The following is a 20550-nucleotide window of genomic DNA, read 5'->3' as shown; positions in this document are numbered from 1 at the left end:
AATAAACATTAAAAAAAGTTAAAAAATTTTCTTCAACGTGGATGGGTGGACAAAGTTAAACATGCATTTTGTACAGCTATGTGTGTGGAAAAGGTCACAGAGCCATTGGCATTTTGATATTTGCTTATTTTGTTTTACGACATTATCTTAACATACCTGGGCTGCCTCATTTAGGGAATAAAGCTGGGGCTTAGGAGACAGGCAGCCATAGAACCCACGCAGCCTCACCCTCTCCCATTCTACCTGCCCCCCTTTCCTTCCTGAGAATTTCATTCTGGTTTCCCTAAAATGAAATCGTTCTAATGTTAGGCTCTGATTTCGACATTTCTATTCAGGGAGGTTGAGATATCAGAGGAACACAAAATAACATGGTTGTTAAGGTAGGCAGGGCAAAGCTTCTGGCCCCAGTGGCCTGTCTTGTCCTCTGGGGAGAGCGCCTGACAGTCAAACACCCTGCTCTCCTCACTTTGGGAGGGGTGGTGGGTGGGAGTGGTGGGGGGGGGGGGGAAGCTGACCACTCCCTCCACCATTTCTGTTTTCCTCCCTGCATTTTCGCCGGAGGTAGAAAACATGGCTGGTGTGCCCTGATAAGTCTCCTCCTTCCTAAAGCGCTGATCATCTGGTCTCACAAACTCAGAGCTGGCAGGGATGATAGGGGACATGGGCCCTCTGATCACAAACAAACTTTCCCTGCAAGGCTGGATCACCATGGAGTCTGATGTTTGAGACCCTTCCCTTCTTTGTCAGCTGTTGAGGAAGTGTCCACCTCTGTGTCCCCTACGAAGAGCCTTTTTGATGGCCAGGTGTGGCCATCGTTTCTTAAATGCAATTGCTCTGTGCTCTTTACACACCTAGATATTACTGTAGCTCATTCTGGGAAAACCTGGCCTGGCTGTATCTGCATTCCTTCCAAGGCTTGGTCAGATTTCTCTTTGGGGAATACACACGTAAAGGCAAGTCTCAGAATCGGGACTTATTTCCTGCTGGTTTGGGGCTCAGGTTGTTTTCTCCTTTCCGGGCCGTGAGGGATGTGCAGTGCAGATGTCCTTCCTGCTGGCACAAGAGGAGGGTGGCAAAGAGTTGGACAGTGGCTCTTGCTCTCCAACCTGCCACAAGAGAAGGTTTACGGGACGTTTTCGGGCATGAGCTTCTGACACACCCAGTCCAGAAGCCTAGCCACGCCAGAGGCAGGAGTGGGAGTTTAGGAACATCCTGTTCTGGCCTTGCTGCCGAAGCATCGATGTGTTATAACAGATACGGAAACTACTTCTTTGCTCTCATGACTCTGAAAGGCTGGCCTTGGCTTCTTATCTGAGTGCAGACGGTGACTGGTAAAGATTTGCAGGATCTCGGGGTTTAACTTGTACCGGGGGCCAGGAGAATGAGGTGTCTGGGGGGGGCATGAAAAGGTTCTAGGAAAAAGCCACTTGGACCTTTTGGTCACCAGGAGAGCTGTTGCCTGGAGCAGAGTGGGCCCAGGGCCTGCGGGGGGCTGGCAGAGCTGCTGACCTACCCTGTTGGACAACTGTTCATCCTGGACGAGCAGAAGGGGGTATTGACGTGTTGTGTGTGGAGTTCGTGGCCGCTGTAAAGTCAGAGCGCTGATGGCTCCATGTGTCAGGACAGCTGGGCTTTTGCACAGCTTGATACAAAGGTCAGGAGGCCCCTGCTTGAAGGAGGTAGGGGTCTGATAGCAGATGACAGAGATACAGAAGAGAGGAATAGACAGGGGTATTGGGGAGGCCTCTTTCCAGACTTCAGAGAGAGGACTCGGTGTATCGCTTTCCTCAGGGAGTGTCCTGTGGGGCTTGTGCAACTGGTTGGGGCTGTGGGGGGAGAGCTCCTCGGCCTTCTGCTGGAGCCGCAGGACATGACTGTTGTGAAGGAAGAGGAGACTCTGGATGAGATCTCCAGCTTCCTCTGGATTCCAGGTTTGTGGCAGTTGGAGGCCCAGGAGTCCTGCTCACTCCGGGTTTCCATCTCCATCTTGGGTGTGTCTGTTATCTTGTACCTGACATCACAGACTCTCTTAAAAAAAATGACTCACCCGCCCACACACAGACACACACAGATGCTCAGCACTCGCTCCCACACACATGAGTACATGATGGTCCCATACTCACTCAGGACAAAGGTAATTCAATGAAAAGTCTCTCTCCCTCCTGCCCTCCAGCCCTCAGTCCTCTTCCTCGATGGCATCGGCTGTCGCTAGCCTCCTGTGGACCCCCACAGACAGAATCTAGGCATCCGTTTGTGCCTGTTCTCCCCTATGCTCCTCTTTGGACCTGCTGGGAAGCAACCAGGGTGTGAAGAGGCAGGGCCCACGGGGCCGCTGAGCCCCAGCGGTTATTTGTATTAGCCGAAGCTTAACTGTTGTCCTTCCCCCTTCCTGTGTCCCCTCTCCCCTTGTGGAATCTCCTTGCGTGTGATTCGTGGGTGTAGAGAGCCTGGACATTGAGAATACACCTCGGGGGCCTGTTCTGGATACAGGTGATACAGGCACAAACAAACCGTCCTGCTAAGACAGATCTGGGCTCGAATCATAGCCATGTGGCCTTGGGCAAGTCCACGAACACTAGTGTATTTGAGTCTATGTGAAGGAGGACATTATACCCATCTCAAGGGGTAGATGTAGAGATGAAATTGGAATATTTGTGAAGCACCCTGCATACATAGGTAAGCACTCAAAGGGGTCTTTACTTCCACTTTGAAGGAGCGGCCCATTTTCAGAATGAATGACACCTGCATGGAATCCTCTGGATGGCTTCCTGGAAATCCTCTCCGTGGGCTTCCTGAGCTTTTCTTTCCCTGCAGAAGAGGACTGGCTCTCTATTTTCTATCCAGTTGAGGTCCTCCCCACCACCTCCTCAAGCCCTGGGGAGCCCAGCCTCTCTGCACCACCTCCTTCTGGGCCCCTCCCCACCCCCACCAGTGAGCAGGATGTTGCTGGCTGCCTGGAGAGGGCTCTGGGCTGTTTATGGTTGCTCTCCAGGGTGTTTATGTTGTGATCTCTTCAGAAGCTCCTAGCATATGTCTGGTTATTGCTGAAACTTCATCTTTATCTTCAGCGCAAGAGAAGAGAGAGGCTATTTTTAAAGATGTTTAATTGGCATGGCTGCACAAAGCGGCCTAGATTGCCTCCAAGCTCTTTCCCCATTTTGAAACCTTCCGATCCAGGCGCAGAGACCTTATATGTCCTGATTTTAGAGCAGCACTTAAATTTGGCAAGCGGTTGTAATCTCTTAAAAAGGTAGGTCAGGGAAGCAAAGGCGACCAGCTGTCTTTTTCCAGGCTGGGACGTGAATGAAAGTAGCATTTCTACGTCCATAGAAACCAACACCTGCCCCCAGCTCTGCCCCTTCCCTCCACCTGTGGTGGCGAAACCCCCTGTCCCCACATGCTGCCTGCCTATTGGCAAGGAGATCTTATCGTTACGTTTCCCTTTGGACTCAGGTGGGGCTCAAAGTGAGGAGGGAGTGGAACTAGGGTAGTTTCAAGTGATACCTCCCAGGAGGGAGGGAGAGAAGGAGGGAGGCCGTGAGTCACAGGACCTTGGGATGTCAGACTGGAAGGGCTCTCTGAGGTCATCCAGTTCTCACTCACTCCTGCCACCATGGTTTTTACTTATGGGGAAACTGAGGCTCAGAGGCTTGTTGGTACTGAGCAGAGGCCAGGGAGGGGCAGTTCTTTGCTCAAAGTCACCCAGCCAGGTGGGAGCCAAATCTGTTCTCCCTCCACCATTTCTGCCAGGCTGTGATCCCTGTGGTTTGTCTTGGGCAGCTTTAATTGCAGTTGGCCTTCCCTTTTGAGGACGGGGCCCCACCCCCTTTCTCAGTTCTGGCATGCTTCGAATTTAGGATGCATACTCTTGCAGCGCTGGCTTGCTCAGTTGCTGGGTGCAAGATCTTTCCTTATCAAAAATACCTCCCCCAGAGCCTTGGAGCCTAGAATTCCCACCTTTGTTTTCAGCCCTTGTCTGAAGTCCAGAGGACTTTTGTTTAAAAAAAAAAACAAAAACATACATAATTTAACCGGGAAGGATAGTTGACAGATTAGTCGATCTCTGATTAGCTGTCAGCTGAAGGCTGAACCTAAGGAGATGAGTCAGCTGGGAAGAGGTGGGAGGGGGCAATCAGGACTGTAAATAGGACGCTGCTAGGGCAGGTGTGGAGCACCCTGGCCAGGGCTCTGGAGCACCGTGTGCGGCTGTCGTGCTGGGGATGTCGTGCTGAATGACAGGTGCGGAGCCCTCATCTAATGTACACAGGTGGGCTAGACAAGCGACTGATGCCCAACCGCCAAGGTAGAGTGTGGAATGTGCTTTGGAGAGCCTCACAGTGTGGGGGAACCAGGGGAGGTGGCACTTGGTGGCACTTGATGGGCCTTAGGAAAGAGGATTTCCACAGGCAGAGGTAGCCAGCGGTATAGCACACAGAAAGGTGGAAGAGTGAGGCCACGTTAGGGGTGCTGTGCAGTGGCAACACGGGAGCTGCCTTGGGGGACCGTGGAAGGCTGGAGTCAGGCCAGGCCTCAGTGCTGGGGGTGGGGTAGGGGGGTTTGTGCAGGTGTCCAATGCTCGTGGAGCATTGTGGGCCAGCCTCTGAAGTGACCGCGTCTCCCTTGCTTGTAGCCTCACAAGCACCTGAGTATCCCCTTCAGGTGGGTGCCGCCCTGGGTTTCTGGCGCACACTTTGAGGTCACTTTCCCGGTGAAGGAGAAAGCTTGGGCATGCAGGTGTGGCTGGCTTGATGTTTCCAGGCAGCTGGAACAGTGGGAGCTTGGCTGACCCCCCAGCCTCTGGCCAGCTGGCCATGGGGAAGGGGACAGAGGCTGAGCTTCTTCCAACTCCGGTGTTAACCTGGCAGGTGGGAGACATGGTAATCTGGTGCACTTAAGGCTTTGGCATTCGAGCAGGGCTGCCGGCACCGTTCTCTGCCATAGATGTCTCAGAAACACCCTGGCTGTATGTGATGGGATGAATTGGTCCTGTGAGCAGCAAATGGCATGAGTTTAGTGCCTGTGGGAGCTGTTGATGGGGGTGGCTGGGGGGTGGGGGAAGGGAGCACTGAACCAGCTTTCATGTTTCTTTTCTCTAGTATCAGTGCTACCGATATGAGACCACATTGGTTCATTGACGTGACTGATCAATTAATTGTTCCATTTATTCATTCTGCAACCAAGACTTCTGGAGTTTCCTTCACGTGAAGCATGTTGCCACACTGGTGGTGGTCTTCAGAGGTGTAAAACCTTTGGCAAGCCCCTTACTTTCTCTGAGCCTCAAGTTTCTCTTCCGTAAGAGGGGAGTGATAATATCCACCTGTCAGAGAGGCTGTGAGGATTATATGGGGCGATGTGCATGGCACACTTCATGGTGCCCGGCACATGGTGGGCACCTTTGGTGGCTCTCCCTTCCTCGAGCCTATTTCTGAATTGGCCCACAGGAGTCCGAGAGCACAGATGTGGGTGGGGCTCCTCTTGGCTTCTGGCTTCCCATTCGGCACTGATCCCTGAGTGGCTTCTACCTTTAAGTAGTAACTTTTTAAGAGAACGGCTCAAAGCACCTGTGTGTGCAGCAAAGAGAGATGGGGGTGCCTTTCTTTCTCTTTCTGGTGACATCTTAGACCTTGGAACTGCAGGGCTGTTCCTTCGGTGCCTGATTTCTCCACCGTGGTGGTCCAGCCTGGGCCTGCACGTCAGAGCTGACCTTGGCCATCTTTGGATGGCTCCCCCGGGCACGTCCTTGATGGCTCCCTGCAGCTTCCAGCATTTGGTCTCAGGCTTCCTTCTTGAAGCCACAGAGAATGAGTCTCCTCTTTGTCTCCACATGTCAGCTCTGCAGATACGGTTTTTAAATCCAATCTGTGATACCACCATTTGGAAGATGTACCACTATTCTGTGTACCTTCAAGAAAGAAAAAGTGCTTCCAATTAAATTGTGGAACACTGCTTTGTGACTGTCGGAAACTTTTATATTTACTGAAAGAATCCTTTTAGGCCTTAGACATAATTTTATATTCCATAACACTTGCATGTACATAAAAAGGAAACATGGGGCACGTGGGTGGCTCAGTTGGTTAAGTGCCCAGTTTTGGCTCAGGTCATGATTTTGCAGTTCATGAGTTCGAGCCCTGCGTCCGGCTCTGTGCTGACAGCTCAGAGCCTGGAGCCTGCTTCGGATTCTGTGTCTCCCTCTCTCTCTGCCCCTCCCCTGCTTGGACTCTCTCTCTCTCAAAAATAAATAAGCATTAAAATATTTTTAAAGGAAAACAAATTAGTTAAGGCATTTCTAAAATATTTTCAGTTTTGGACTCTGACTCTTGCATTTCACTTTTTGACTCCCCCATCTTTGTGGCTCTTTTGGTACGTTATTATATTTTGGTAAAGTGATGATCCATTTCTTAATCTTAATTAGATGTTAAGGGGCTGTAAGATACATTCTGCGCTCAGACATTTTATAATTGAAGAATGTGCATCTGAATGCACATCTTCTAATTAGTAAAACATGATATTTAAAGGCAGCCCTCTTACTTTCTCTGGAATCTTCTTCCATATTAACAATCTGTGGTGTGGGTTCAGTTCTTTTTACCTTCCCTGTGGTTCTCCTCTGAGCAAACTCCCATTTGTTCATATTCTTCTAATACACTGAAGGTAGTGCCCACGCCGTATATGGTATTCATGGTGTGGTATGACCACAGCAGAGGAAGGGAGCCATCACCTTCTTAGTTCAGGCCATTCTATTTCTATTAATGCAGCCCAAGATTGCATGAACTTTTCTAGAAGCTACATCACACCATTGATTCACTGACATTACCGCAGACTAGATCTTTTTAACATGTGGTGTTGGTAAGCAGCATCACCTCTGTCCTAAACGTGTGTGGCTTTAGAATTTAAATACAGAGCCTCCTATTTTGTTCCCATCTGATTCAGAACAGCCATTTCTGTTAAATTTCAACTTGTTAATTTCAGGGCAACCATGTTTCTTTGGGCTTTTTCAGGATCCTATTTGAGTATACCTTCTATAGCACATTACCAAAAAAAAAAAAAAAAAAATTAAAAAAGGCAGGGAGCCTGGGTGGCTCAGTTGGTTGAGTATCCGATTTCGGCTCAGGTCATGATCTCACGGTTCTTGTGTTTGAGCCCCGCGTCCGGCTCTGTGCTGACAGCTCGGAGCCTGGAGCCTGCTTCAGATCCTGTGTCTCTCTCTCTCCCTCTGTGCCCCTCCCTTGCTCACACTTTCTCTCTCTTTCTCAAAAATGAATAAACATTAAAAAAAATAATAATGATAAAAAATATGCCTTCTATAGCATCACCCACATCCTGATAAATTGCTTATCAGGAGACAGCCCTCTGGCACACTACTAGAGACCTCTCCCCTCAGACATTAAATCTTTGATCAGCTTGCTTGGGGAACGGCAGTGTGGGCTGCCCCTTTCCTAAGTCTCTTTACTGCTTTTCTGACCTCTGGCCAGATGTCTTCTTGAATCTGGATATGCCACGTCCATTGGCAATTTTCCATCTCCCACCAAGTATCCTATCACAGAAGGAAGTGAACTCTGGTTGACATCACATAGTCTCAGTTCCCAGAGGGCCCCCAGACTGCTTTCCTGTGTCCCCAGGCTGCCCCACAGTGATGCAGTAGGAAGTGCATCCGTCTCATCTGCAAGAGTTTCCAGCAGTCACTGACAGTATCTAAATGTGTGTATTTTAAAAACCAAGCTCATCCCTGATCTGAGCTCCCTTTGTCATCTCCGTGTTGATCTGTACTTGTCAGTCTAAAGACCCCTCTTTTTGAGAGGGGCCTCTATGCATTTGGAGTGGAAGCCAAGGTCAGACTTCCCGGGGCCCCTTTATATCCCTGGACCTCTTGGTTCAAGATGACCCACATGCCTTCTTGCCCTCTGCCCTCTGCCCTCTGCCATGTGGCCACAGCTCATCCCAGTCTTGCCTCCTCCGGCTGACACGGGGCCAGGCCTCGCATCACTGTCTCTTAAGATCTTCTTGGTTATGCATCCTTCATCCAGTGATGGGATGTGGGCCTTTTGACAAGGAGTCTTGTCCAGGCTTCCCTCTGCAACCACATGGCTTCTATTCTGCAACACTTCATATAGCGGTTACCTATGTGCCAAGCTCTGGTATAAGGGCTTTGTAAATATAAACTCATTTAATTCTTGTGCCAACCCCATGAGGTGAATATTGTCATCCTCCCCGCCCCCCACTTACCAGTGAGGAAATTAAGGCACAGAAGGGTTAATTGACTTGCTCAAGATTTCACAAGGGAAAAGGGGGGAGTTAGAATCTAGCCAGTTTGTTCCCAGAGTCTAGCTCCCATTCTCTATGGTGAGCTTCCCGCTTCCCCTTCCTAAAAGGCCCTCCTCCTCTCCTCCTCCTCCTGCTTCCTCCCCTTCCCTGCTCCAGACAGCACCCCTCTCCCTCTCCACTCCACTGCAGAACTAGAACTGTAATTCAGAGTCTGAATCATTGACTTCCTCGATCTCAGGTCCTAGAGCCCTTGCATTCTCCCAGCCACGTGAAGTCTGTTTTCTTACAGTCTCAGGCACCAACTTCCCCTTCTTGGTCTCTCTCCAGTTTCAGAGGAAATGATTGCTTTTCCTCCACAGTTCCTGTGTCCTCCTGGTCACTAACCCATTCTGCTATTGTTGTGGGGATTAGGTTAGTCCTGTCTCTATGGATACTTCCGTTCTCTTCTGGAAGGTGAGGCCAGTCAGAGACTTCAGCCAGTGGGGCTTCCACACTTCCCTGTGGTGGTTCCCCTCTGCCCCCCACAAACCACCAGAGCTCATCTCTGGCTGGCCTGAGATCCTATCAGCAACTGACCTTTAGGTGCCCGTGGGGACCTTCCCGTTATGCCCCAGTTCTTCTCTGAGCACACCTGTATCCTGCAGAATATTTTCCTCTTTGTTTCATGCATCTTTTTTTGTTACATAGAGATTCTCTATCTCCCCATCCCAAATCTGTTCCTTTAAGAGATAAAAGCTGGGCACTGAGAAGTGTGTGTCCTTTGCCATCAGTTACGTAAAGAAAAGAATAAATATTTATATTTGTGTGTATACACGTAAACGTTGTCAGGGATGAGACACAGGCAACCAATAATGGTGGTTCCCTGGTTCAGAGTGGGGACAGGGGTAGATGCAGTAGAAGGGACACATTTCCTGTATACTTTTGTGTGTTTAGATTTTTTTGTTTTTTTAAATTTTTTTTTTAACGTTTATTTATTTTTGAGACAGAGAGAGACAGAGCATGAACGGGGGAGGGGCAGAGAGAGAGGGAGACACAGAATCGGAAGCAGGCTCCAGGCTCTGAGCCATCAGCCCAGAGCCCGACGCAGGGCTCGAACTCGCAGACCGCGAGATCGTGACCTGAGCTGAAGTTGGATGCTTAACCGACTGAGCCACTCAGGCGCCCCTGTGTGTTTAGATTTAAAAAAAATTTTTTTAATGTTTATTTTTGAAAGGGGGGGAGGGGCAGAGAGAGGGGGCGGGGACAGAGGATCCAAAGCAGGTTCCATGCTGTCAGCACAAAGCCTGATGTGGGGCTCAAACCCACAAACTTGTGACATCATGTCCTGAGCCGAAGTTGGATGCTCAACCTACTGAGCTACCCAGGCACCCCATGTTTCGATTTTTTTCAATGTATTTACTATCCAAAATTAAAAACCAAAAAACAAAAAAAAACAAAATAAAACAAGAAAGCCCACAGATAATCTGGGACCCCTGCTCTGCGAACTGTGGAAAGCGTGTGACTCACCTGGTTGAGTCAGTGCTCTGCCTCCTGCTACCACACTGGCCTCTGTTCCTCAGGTGCGCACCGGGCTAGTGACAGCCTGTTCACCTTACAGGGGGGATTGAAGGGGACCCTCTTTTAGAGCCTGGCACACGGAGGGCCTGCAGTAAACAGCCTCCTCCCTGACTCTCTTCAAAGGTCGGAAGTAACTTGAGACTTTGCCGCCTCTCATAATCACAGTTTACTAAGAGCTGGTGCTCAACAGGTGCACCTGGGCCTCAAGTGTTGGTTTCCTTTTTCTTTTTTGTTTAAAATTTTAATTTATTTTTAAGAGAGGGTGGAAGGGCAGAGAGAGAGGGGGACAGAGGATCTGATGTGGGCTCCGTGATGACGGCAGAGAGCCCGACATAGGGCTTGAACTCACAAACCGTGAGACCATGACCTGAGCCGAAATCAGACGCTCAACCCACTGAGCCACCCAGGCGCCCCTCAAGTGTTGGTTTTCTGCTGTGACTCACGTAAAAACTCGCACCATGGTGTTTTTTCCCCTTCTGTTGAATTCCAGTATTTGAGGAAATTGAAACACTCTGAATGTCTGGGTTTGTCTCCAAGAACTATGCACGTTCCTTTTCCAGACCTGCAGGACTTTACAGACCATTTCCTTTCCCATCATACTCCTCTGCCCAGCTCAGGGGGGTATAATTAGAATGTGTCTAACACCCTGTGAAAACACAAGCCCACGACTGGATTTGCAGATAACCAAAGTCAGAGCAGACCCTGAAGACAAAATGTAGGGCACTGGGAGTAGCCAGTCCAGGCACCTGTAACTGAGGAAATGACCTGATTGGAAGGTGATTTGTTTACCTTGGGCAGTTAATGGCAAAGCATGCTTTGAGCACCTACTGTGTACCCCAGACCCTGTGCTATGGGGATGGCAATGTGGGTAGGGCCCAGCCTCACCTCCCAAAGCATTCACCACACACTTGGGAAAATAAGTCCTACATATTCAAAAAAATTAAGTAGGAGATTTTGGTAATGGTTCAGATCATAGAAGGGAAATCACAAGGTAGTTCGTGACTAATTCCATATGACTGGTAGAGATAGCAGTGGGTGTGGGGAGTGCTCTCTAGGGGCTGGAGAAGGTCTAGAAAGCTTGGAAAGGAAGGAGGGAGGTCGGGGAGAGGAGGAGGCTGCATTGGATCTGGATCTAGAGGGGTCCAGCACTGATGGGTACATGGGAGGAAGAAGAGAGCATTTCTGGTGAATGTAGCAGCTTGGGAAGATGAGAAATGGCTTGGTTTGAAGGTGAGCAGAAGGAGATGAGGCTGGGCAGAGGCATGTGGCCTTCAGGCCTTCAATATGCAGGGATAGAGGGAGTGTGTGTGTGTGTGCACGCATGTGCTCCAGTCCAAGTTCAGGGATAGGAGGATACGGGCCCAGGGTCTCTTAGGGAACTCTTGTAAATCCTAGGGGGAATGACGAAGAATTGGTTGACGGCCGTACATCTTAATCTTAAGCAGAGGTCTACAGCCTGTGCTCCAGAAATGTCCTCAGGAGCAGGAAAGGAAGTCAGAGGAATGCTAGCCATTCCCCCACCATTGTTCTATTTGAACATTTTTCTTCTTAGGCATGTTAAATGTCTGGCCATTCAGCAGGTATTTATGAGTTCTTATTCTGGTCCAGAAGCTATTCTAGGTGCTATGGTTACAGAAGGGCAAGAGAAAGGTAAAATCCCTTGCCACATAGACCTTCTGTTCTGGGAGAGGGGGAGGGACCATAAACAATCAGGTTATGTATGGGGCCAGGTGATAAGGTGGAGGTAGAGCCCTAAGCAGGTAAAAAGATAGGATGTGCTGGGGGCAGGTGGAGGGAAGCAGTTGAGGGGAGGGCTGGAATTTTAAATGGGGTGGTCACTGACTTGCCCTGCCCCTGGGACTTAAAAGGCAGCAAAAGAGAGGTGTGGGGCCAAAGGGAAGGAGACCAAGCCAGATCCTGCAGGATCTTGAGTCCCAGTTGATCCTCTTCCACCCACTGGTGGCTTCAGCTCTAGGCAGCAGGGAGCCTTTGAGTGTGCTTGAGCAGAGGAGTGCCATGTATGGTAAGATATCCCTGATGACTTCGTAGAGGATGGGATATAGGGGGCTCCAGCAGAGAGGCTGGGCGGGAGGCTGAGATTCCAGATGACCAGGGCCTAAAAAAGCCCACTAGTTTCACACCTCTGACTTTAGTACAGTGGGGCAGGGCTAGGAAGTAAGAGCCGTGGGGCAGGGGTGAGGGGGATAGCAGGTACTGGCAGAAGGGGGGTGATGGCAGAGTTTAGGTTGGAGGGGGAATGATGAGAAATGCACTGAAGTGTTCTCAGAATTTAGGGCATGGGGTCAGTTCAACATTCTTGCTGTGACTTTTCTTTATTTTAGAATAATCCAGCGCTTAAGAGTGTGGGCTCTGGGTTTGACTCCTGCCTAAGTGACCTTGGAAGAGTTACTTAACCTCTCTGTGCTTCAAGCCCCACACCTGTAAAATGAAGATAAAGAAGTATTTATCCTATAGGTGCATTTTTGACAGGATGAAATCGGCTACTGAATGTAGAATGCTTGGAACATTACCTGGGGTACAGGAAGTACCATGCAGAAGGTGATTTCCCGGTGGAAATCCTTTGTAAAGTCATTCATTCAACCACTGCTTCTGTGTCTGTGGTGTGCCAGGTGCTGCACTAGCCATGCTATCTTATTTCATCTTTGCAACAACTGCCCGAGATAAGCATTGTCAACCACATCTTGTAGATGAGCAAGCTGAGGCTCAGAGACACTAAGATCTGCCCAAGGTCACACAGCCAATAAGTAGCAGAGCCAGGATTTGAGAGGTTTCCCTCCCCCCGCCCCCACCGTCTGACATTAAAGTACCTTTTATAAGAACTGTTATCCCAGGAGTGATCTGTTATGTAAATGTATACTGACATATAGGCTACATCAGTCTCCCTTGGTATGTGGTGCTGACATGGAGCCTTGGGGAACATAGAGGCGTGGCCAACTCCCCAGGTCCGCCAGGGGCCGCGTCAGAGGTGAGACCCTGGGCCGGAAGTCAGAGTTGCACATGGGTGAGTAAAAGTTAGCACCTTCCCCCAGTGACTCATCCTCACAGGCCTTATCAGAGCTTTTCAGCCACCTGGAGAGTCTGTCTGAGACCTGTCTTGGTTGACTCAGCCCCTGGTGTGCTGGAGGAGCAGAGTCTGATGGGTTTAAATCCCAGCTCCACCACCCCTCAGCCATGTGAGACAGAGATAGGAGGGAATTTCTCTGTGTCTCAGTTATGTTCTCTGCAAACCCTTGTAGGGATTTTGTGAGAGTTAAATTAGGTTGGCCATGCAAAGACTCAGAACTCCCTGGCCCCAGCAAGCTCTAAGAGTTAGCATTATGTGAATTATTATCTTATAATGTTATAAAAGTCTCCTGTGACCTCTGAGGCCAGAATAAAATGTCCCATCCCCTCTGGATGATCCCTCCAGTCACATTTTGTTTTGCCTTGTTATGTAAATGTGAGTGTAGCTCTTTGCCAGACTGGGAGTGCTTGAGACCAGGGAATAGGTCTTCGTGGTTTTTGTTGTTGTTGTTTGTTTGTTTGTTTGTTTGTTTGTTTGTTTGTTTTTAAATCCCTGGAGACTTGTCCCTTGTCCTAGATGATGTTGAAGGAAGTTTGCCAAATGGAAAGGGTTCCTAGTTTTCCACTTCCCTCGCAGCCGCTTACTCTGACCTGCAGACCCCACTTCCCAGGATTATGGACAATGTCTGATATTTCGAAGGGTGCTTTACAGTTGGCCAAGCACATTCACATTCATACTTTATCCTGTCTTCAGCGTTTTTCCCTGTGACCATTGACTCTTATCCCCATTTAATGGGTAAGGAGACCGAGCCTCTGCAGGGTTGGGTAATCTGTCCACAGATTCTCAGGCAGAAGGTAACAGGTGTCTCCCTGCCCATCCCAGGAAGCCTTGGTCTGGAGGCTCAGATTGACCAAGCCTCTCCATGAATTCCCCTGTGCCCTTCTCCTGAGGAGAGCTGGGAGGAGAACTTTACACAGTTTCCTCCTCCTCCTCCTGCTCCTCCTGCTCCTCCTGCTCCTCCTGCTCCTCCTGCTCCTCCTGCTCCTCCTCCTCCTCCAGGTCCTGTTACTTCCAGAAAAGCACGCAACAGTGGGCCTGAGCTGAGCCAGCGATCGGAGTTGCTTAAATCCCCCCCACTCCCATTTCCCTTCCCCGTGGGTCTGAGGCTCAGCTGGGGCTCTGGGCTTGCGGGGAACAGAGACAGTGGGGAGGGCGTTGTAGCTTGTAGCGTTTGGAGCCATGCCTAGAGCACAGACAGTCCTTGGAGGAACCTGCAGCTGGAGGCGGAGGAGGCTGGCACCTGTGCTTCTCCCAGGAGGAGGAGTGGGGCTAGCTGCAGGGCCCAGAACCGTGTTCAGGGTGCAGGGGAGCCTCCCGGGGGTGTCACAGGAGAGATGCTGGGGGCAGTGGCAGCGGCACTTCCTTTCTGGGAGGCAGACAGGCAGATGATCCTTCCAGCAAGGTGGGACGAAGCCCAGGGCTCCAGGACAGACTGTAATCCAGACCTACGAAACTCCAGAGCTATTGCTTAAGTGGAAGAATCTTCTGTTCAGTTTAGCCTAATAAGCAGTTATTGAGAAGTACCTATAATGTCCCAGCCGATGTGGGGAATACAGAGTCAGTGAACCAGGGACCCAGCCCTGTGAGGAGCTCAAGTCCTACAACTCCCTTTTCACCTCTTCTCCCTCCTGGGAGCCTTGAATGTTGGGTGGCAGTGGGGATACTTCCGTGCACGAGGCTGCATTCAGATTCCTGGCGTCCCAGAGCTGAGGCTAGAGTTTGGGCCTGGCCGGTTGGCAGGGCAGCGCGGGCAGGGAGCTGGCAGATCACCTGCTCGTCGAATTGGGTGCCAGGTCTGCTGTGGGGACAGAGGGGTTATTGGGCCTTTACGGTTGGGATCCCTGGTTCCCTCCAGGATTGTCATATGACCAAAGGAGCAGACACAGGAGTGTCTCTGGGGTGTGGGTGAGAAAGATTGTAGGTGGAATGACTCCTAAGACCATGGCTCCGGTGGCCCATCCCTCCCTCAGGCCAGTCCCCCTTCCTTTCTTCCTCCAGCCTGGTCAGTCTCTGCTGCTACGCGCTGCCCACCTGCCTGGTCATCTGCGCCTCCGGCTCCTTGCTTCGGTTTTTCTGGTCTGCGTCTCCATCTCCTAAGGCCTGGATCAGCCCTGCCTATTCCAGAAAGGCTTTCTAAACTCTCTCAGCCAAAACTCCCCTTCCTTTCTCCATGCGCCTCCCGGGTGGAGAGCCAGCAGCCCCGAGCTGAGCTCCGCATTTACATGTCATGTAATGTGTTCTGAGCACCTACTAGACAGCAGGCAGCACAGCGAGGCCAGGACTTCGGAGTCTGACCGGCCTGGGTGTATGTTCTAGCTGGGTGACTTGGGGCAGGTGCTCTGATTTTGGAGTCTCAGTTTCCTCTTCTGAGCTTGAGGATGTGGTCCCCACGTCACAGGGAAGTTGTAAGGTTCTGCTGAAATAATCCGTGCAAAGTACTTAGCATGCAGCTCTTGGCTTGCAGTAAATGGCTCTCACGTGGCAGCCTTTAACAGTCTTTGCCATGTATTGTTTTGTTTAATCCATACCCTGACTTTAAAAGGTAGATCTCAACCCAGAAAGGGGGACAAATGAACCTACGTGCTGAAATGAGTCGTCCAGCGTCTCAGGACACATGGGCACTGAGGCTGGCATTGGGGGGGGCCACAGTGTTCTTTCTACTGTCTCTGCTTCCCACGTCCAGCCCCGTTTCCCTCACTTTTGGGTGTTCTTCACAGCCTCTGCCAGGGCACTCAGCAAATGTTGATTGAATGGTTGTTTTCCTGGCTGGTTTAAAGAGAACCAGGTTGGGGTGGGAGTGGGGGGAGGGGGGAAATGGGACCCTCTCGAGCATTCCAGCCCCTTTCAGATTTGTAGCTGACCCAGCAGAACCCTCCAGTGTACTGCCTGCCCCTCTAACACCAAGCAGAGCTGTGTAGCCTGCACCTAGCCCAGTGCGTGAAACCAAATCATGCCCTGAGGGAAAATCAGCCGGTTCCTTCTGATTTATTTATTTTTAAATAGCAGAGCTATTTATACGGCAAAGCTTTGAAAAGAAAAAGAGAAGTAAGGGAAATACCTGCCTGGATAATCCCCTGTGACTTGGGGCAGCTAGAAAACAAAAAGAATGGCCATTAGCTGGCAGATGGGCTCCAGGCAGCATGTGGCGTTGTGAAATGTGTGCCTGTGAGGGTCAGTGGGAGAGGCCTCTTGGGAATGGCTTAGCCAAGCTCCCCCACGCCCACAGGTGCAGCCCTCACCTGGCCAAGGCCACTCTGCTCCACCTTACTGTAGTCAGGGCGACATGTTGGAAGCTACCTTCTCCGGCTGAGTCTCCGTCTGAGTCTCCGTCTGAGTCTCCGTCTGAGTCTCCGTCTGAGTCTCCGTCTGAGTCTCCGTCTGAGTCTCCGTCTGTACCAGCTGGCGTTTGTGTCTCCATAGTCCTCACTCCGCTGGTTGTTTCCTTTTATTGCCTGTGCCGACTTCGGTGTCGGGCTCCGGGGACCTCGCGTGCTGGTGTGCGTGTTCACCCCACGGCTAACGGCTGCAGGAGACGGGGAGGCGATCAGTGTGTTTTTGTTCTTTGTTTTTGCTCCCAGGCCGGGGTTTTGGTTTTTGTTGTTGTTGTTTTCTGTTTCTCTAAAACTCTTGAAACCGCATGTGGAGATAGAGCTTCCTTTCCTGGAGGGAATCGAGAGGCTGCTGTTAGGAGGCCTGGGGTACAGGAGACTGTCTTTGGTGATGGCCCAGAAGGCGGTGAGACAACGGGACGGGGTTTAGCACAGGACTGCACCTGTAGCTGCACCTGGTAAGCCAGCATCTCTTGGGAATGGTGACTGAGAAAAAAACAAAAACAAAACCCCAGAACCCACAGAACTCTCCCCGGGATCTAACAGGTGTGGCCTGGCTAAAACCCCCGGAGACATGCTGTCTCCATAGCATCGCACTGCGGCTCTTGGAGATGAAAATAACTAATGTGCAGAGAAGGAAACGTGCCCAGGGACTCACTCCGGATATCCACGATGCTACCTGTCCTGTCAGTACCTTATGGCAGCCCCTTCCTCTGGGAAGCTGTCTCTGGGCAGGGGTGGAGGGCGGGTGGTAGATGAGGGGGCAGCGGCCCAGGACCATCTTGCTTGGGTGGTCTTAGCACAGGGGTGAGAGGCAGCAGAGGGGCCTGTGTGGGGAGGTCTCAGGCTCAGGACCAGAGCGTGCTGAGGTGGCGGCATGGCGGGCGGACCAGGCATCAGGCATGAACACTGTGACCTTGCTGAGTTAGACATCCAGCTTTCTGCGTCTCCGTTTCCCCAACTGGAAAGTGGGTCAGATGAGCATCCAGCTCCTAGGACTGTGCTGAAAGTTCAAGGCGATTGCACCAGGGAAAGAGCCACATGTTGAAGGACTCAGTGTGGTTTCCCTTCTCTTACTCCCCTTCCTTCCTCCTCCGAAGAGTTGTTTCAAGCAACTGCCGGGTGTTGTATTTTCCCCTGAACCACAGTGAAGCCCATGAAAATGCTCATGGCGAGGAGGACCCACGTCTGAGACTGGGTTCCCATCCACGAATGCCAGGACTGGGCTGTTCACATGTTTGGTTCTGGCATCTTCCTCTGCCAGGAAAGGCATCGGTCCAGGGGCTTGCAGAGGCCTCCTTTGACCTCAGTTTGCAGAGACACCTTGCTGCACATGTTTGCTTTTCCTTGGCTGCCTGGGGCTCCCTGAGAGTGTGCAGCTGGCTTTACTTCCTGGGTGGGATTTAGCGATGATAAAGCGGCCAGTTGCTGAGTGCTATTGTTAGTTGAGACTCTTGGTTTCAAGTGACAGGAGTCCAACTTGAATGAGCTTAAGCAAAAATGGGATGCCTTGGAAGGTTCTAGTGGAGATTTAAAGACCCAAAGGAAATGCTGCAGAATCCAGCCCTAGGGAGAGAGCAGGTGACCTCCAGCATCCCTGCTCAGCAGTCCATGGCTGCAGGCAGCTCCCAGCTGACCCTGCACACACTTCCACGCATTCTGAGGACCGGGCCTTTCCCAGGTTTTTCAGATTAGAATCTGGCCCAACTTGGAGCAGGTACACACCCTTTGTACTCAAGATTGTGGCCAAGGAGTAAAAAGGTTCTCTGATGAACCTGTCTTGAGTCCCATGCCAATCTCTGTGGCTGGGGAGTGGGAGGTGGGGTGGAATCTGTATTGGAACAAAGGGAGAAGGATGCTTGTAATATTAGTAATTAAGAATAATGCTAACTTTTCTTGAGTGCTTACTTTGTGCCAGACATTCTTCTAAGGTCTTTACCTACGTAAACTCATTTAATCGTTGCAATCAATCCCACTTTCTATGCTAGGGAGCTAAGGCACAAAGAGGTTAAGCAATCTGCCCAAGGTGCCATGATGAGCTAGTAGGGAGAGCTGGCATTGCACCCGAGCAGAGGACTCCAGATGTACTCCTAACCACCCGCTCTAACCCAGATGATACAATGCATAGACGTCACCTCCAAGCACTTTGAACTACACACCTGGGCCACATTGTTAACAGCAATACCTCACTTGTTCTTCACAACCACCCTGCGGAGTGGGTACCAACAGGAGTCCCATTTTTAGATAGGAAACTGAGGCTCACAGAAATTATGTGACTTGTCCACGACCATCAGACTCCTTGAAAGTGGCAGAGCTGGGGTAGGAGCCCAGGCTTGCCTGGTTCCAGGATCTGAGCTCCTGGACCACTTCCCTGGGCAGCCTTGGCATTCAGGTGCTTCTCTTGCTCCGGTGACTGTGATGGAGAGCGGACCTGGGTCAACATCTGAGCCTTCATCCTTTGTCCAGGGGGTGGGGGTGGGGCTGGGGCTGGGGTATGGAGACTTTGGCACACCGCTGAGGGGCCACCTTGGTGGTTCTGGGCCAGCCAGTCTTGGTGCATCTCACACTAACTTACCCCAAGGGGTTCTTGGACAAGCCTTACATGCCTCTGACCTCTGGATTTCTTCATTCCTTCATTTGACAAGTATTGATGGAGTGTCTGGTGGTCCCAAGTGCTTGGGGTCCCCCAGTGAAGACCCTGATGCAATGGAGCTAGAGCAGAGGGAAAGGTCCCCTGAGGTACGCTCATGTCCCTTGAGATCATGAGGCTACTCGAATACGGCAGGACATCTTTGCTGCACCACCCAAGTCAGGTCCGCAAGGGCCTGGAGACTTCGTGCCTCTGCTTGGGACTGGTGAGGTGGCAGGTGTCAGAGGAGACGTCGTTCCCTCGTTCTGTTACAAAGGGACGCTTGTGTCAGGGAGCACACATGGGCATGGCATCAGGCCAGCTCCCCTGGGAGTCCCAGGCTGCTGTGGCCAGTGCTGATCGCGTCCCCAGGTAAGGCTCTTGCCTGTGCCATGCCTCAGTTTTGCCCTCTGTGATGTGACTGTACTTCCTGCCTCACACGGTGGCTGGGAGGATTGTCTGAGATAGCACGTGCTAACTACCCATCACAATGCCCGGGCACGGATTAATCCTTTAGATTCGTCTTTTAATAACCGACTAGCTTTGTAGGTGGCTCTAAAAGTCAGGGCCCATAGAGGGGGGCAGCTAAAGGGTCTTTGGTGAGGAGTCACCAATTAGGTCCAGTTTCTCATTCTACAGATGAGGAAACTGAGGCCCCTTGAGGGGAAGGGAGGTGCTTGGCCCTAGGACCTTCTGGTTTAGTGGATTTAAGGGGAGTTCGAAGTGTGTTTAACTGTTGGTCAGACAGAGGGTTTGAGTTCGTCCTTGGGTTGGCTGGATCGCAATGTGCCCAGGCCTGTGTGGGAATCTGACCCTCACAGACTGGTCCAGAAATGCCCACCTGCATCCCACTGTGTGGACAGTCCAGTGTGCTTCCCTTGAGAAGCAGGTGGCAGATAAGGGGAGCCCTCCGGCCTCTCTGAGCCTACAGCTCAGGCTGATAGAATGTGGGTGAGGCAGGCTGGCCTGTTTGCCAGCCGCCATGTTCCAGACGGCCCGAGAGGTGTGGCTTGATAACGATGATCACGATGGGCATGGTTGTAGCCTCTGCCCAAGTGGCTGCCCTGGGAGCTCACCACGGCTGTCCTAGGACCCCTCCCACCTCGGTGTGGTGGGAAAGACCACGAGCAGAGGGTCAGCCTGCCCTGGTCTTAAATGCCACAGAGCCGTGGCAGGGGCTTTCTGCTCTCCAGACCTGTCTTCCTGTATGTGAGGTCTTAAATGCCACAGAGCCGTGGCAGGGGCTTTCTGCTCTCCAGACCTGTCTTCCTGTATGTGAGGAGCTACGGAGACGGACCACGTCTAGTCGAACAGTGTGCGTTCAATGCATGGCCAGTGCTCAGTACATAGTAGCTACTTTCCTGTTCATAGTCTGAAAATTCCCGAAAGTGAGCTCAAGTCCCAGGTGCTTAACACAGTTCATTGTGCATAGAGAGAACACATGTGTGATTATGGGGGCAAGGAGGTCCACACCCCTGTTGAGTGAAGTGTGCCTCTGTCTCTGGAGTATGTGTGTTGCCTCTGGCACATCTCAAACTTCTCATCTTAACTTTTGAGGCTACCTCTCAGGAATTTGGAGTAGTCAAAGTAAATCCTTAGAAATGTTTTCTAACCCTGGGCTCCATTTCCAAACAGGTGTAGAGGTATTTTCTGCAGAAGCGGTAGGATGTGACCAAACCATTTGGGTGGTC

General features: G+C 51.1%; 1 protein-coding gene across 3 annotated transcripts in view; it reads left to right on the top strand.

Annotated features, from left to right (window-relative positions):
* MICAL2 (microtubule associated monooxygenase, calponin and LIM domain containing 2) overlaps positions 1-20550 on the top strand; it is a 223961-nt gene that overhangs the window by 5344 nt on the left and 198067 nt on the right. The window contains exon 1 of one of the 3 annotated variants that reach the window (XM_053899983.1): positions 4177-4303. The exons of the other annotated variants lie outside the window; for them this stretch is intronic. Coding sequence (XP_053755958.1) covers positions 4258-4303 — 46 coding nt within the window. The 5' untranslated portion in view covers positions 4177-4257. Of the gene's footprint in view, positions 1-4176; positions 4304-20550 lie in introns of those variants that run through there. 3 annotated transcript variants of the gene reach the window in all.

Source organism: Panthera pardus, unplaced genomic scaffold (genome assembly GCF_024362965.1).
Source record: "Panthera pardus isolate Hobbes unplaced genomic scaffold, ASM2436296v1 HiC_scaffold_12, whole genome shotgun sequence".
NCBI classification, from domain to species: domain Eukaryota; kingdom Metazoa; phylum Chordata; class Mammalia; order Carnivora; family Felidae; genus Panthera; species Panthera pardus.
The sequence above is the reverse complement of the archived record's forward strand: the minus strand, read 5'-3'. Positions and strand labels throughout refer to the sequence as shown.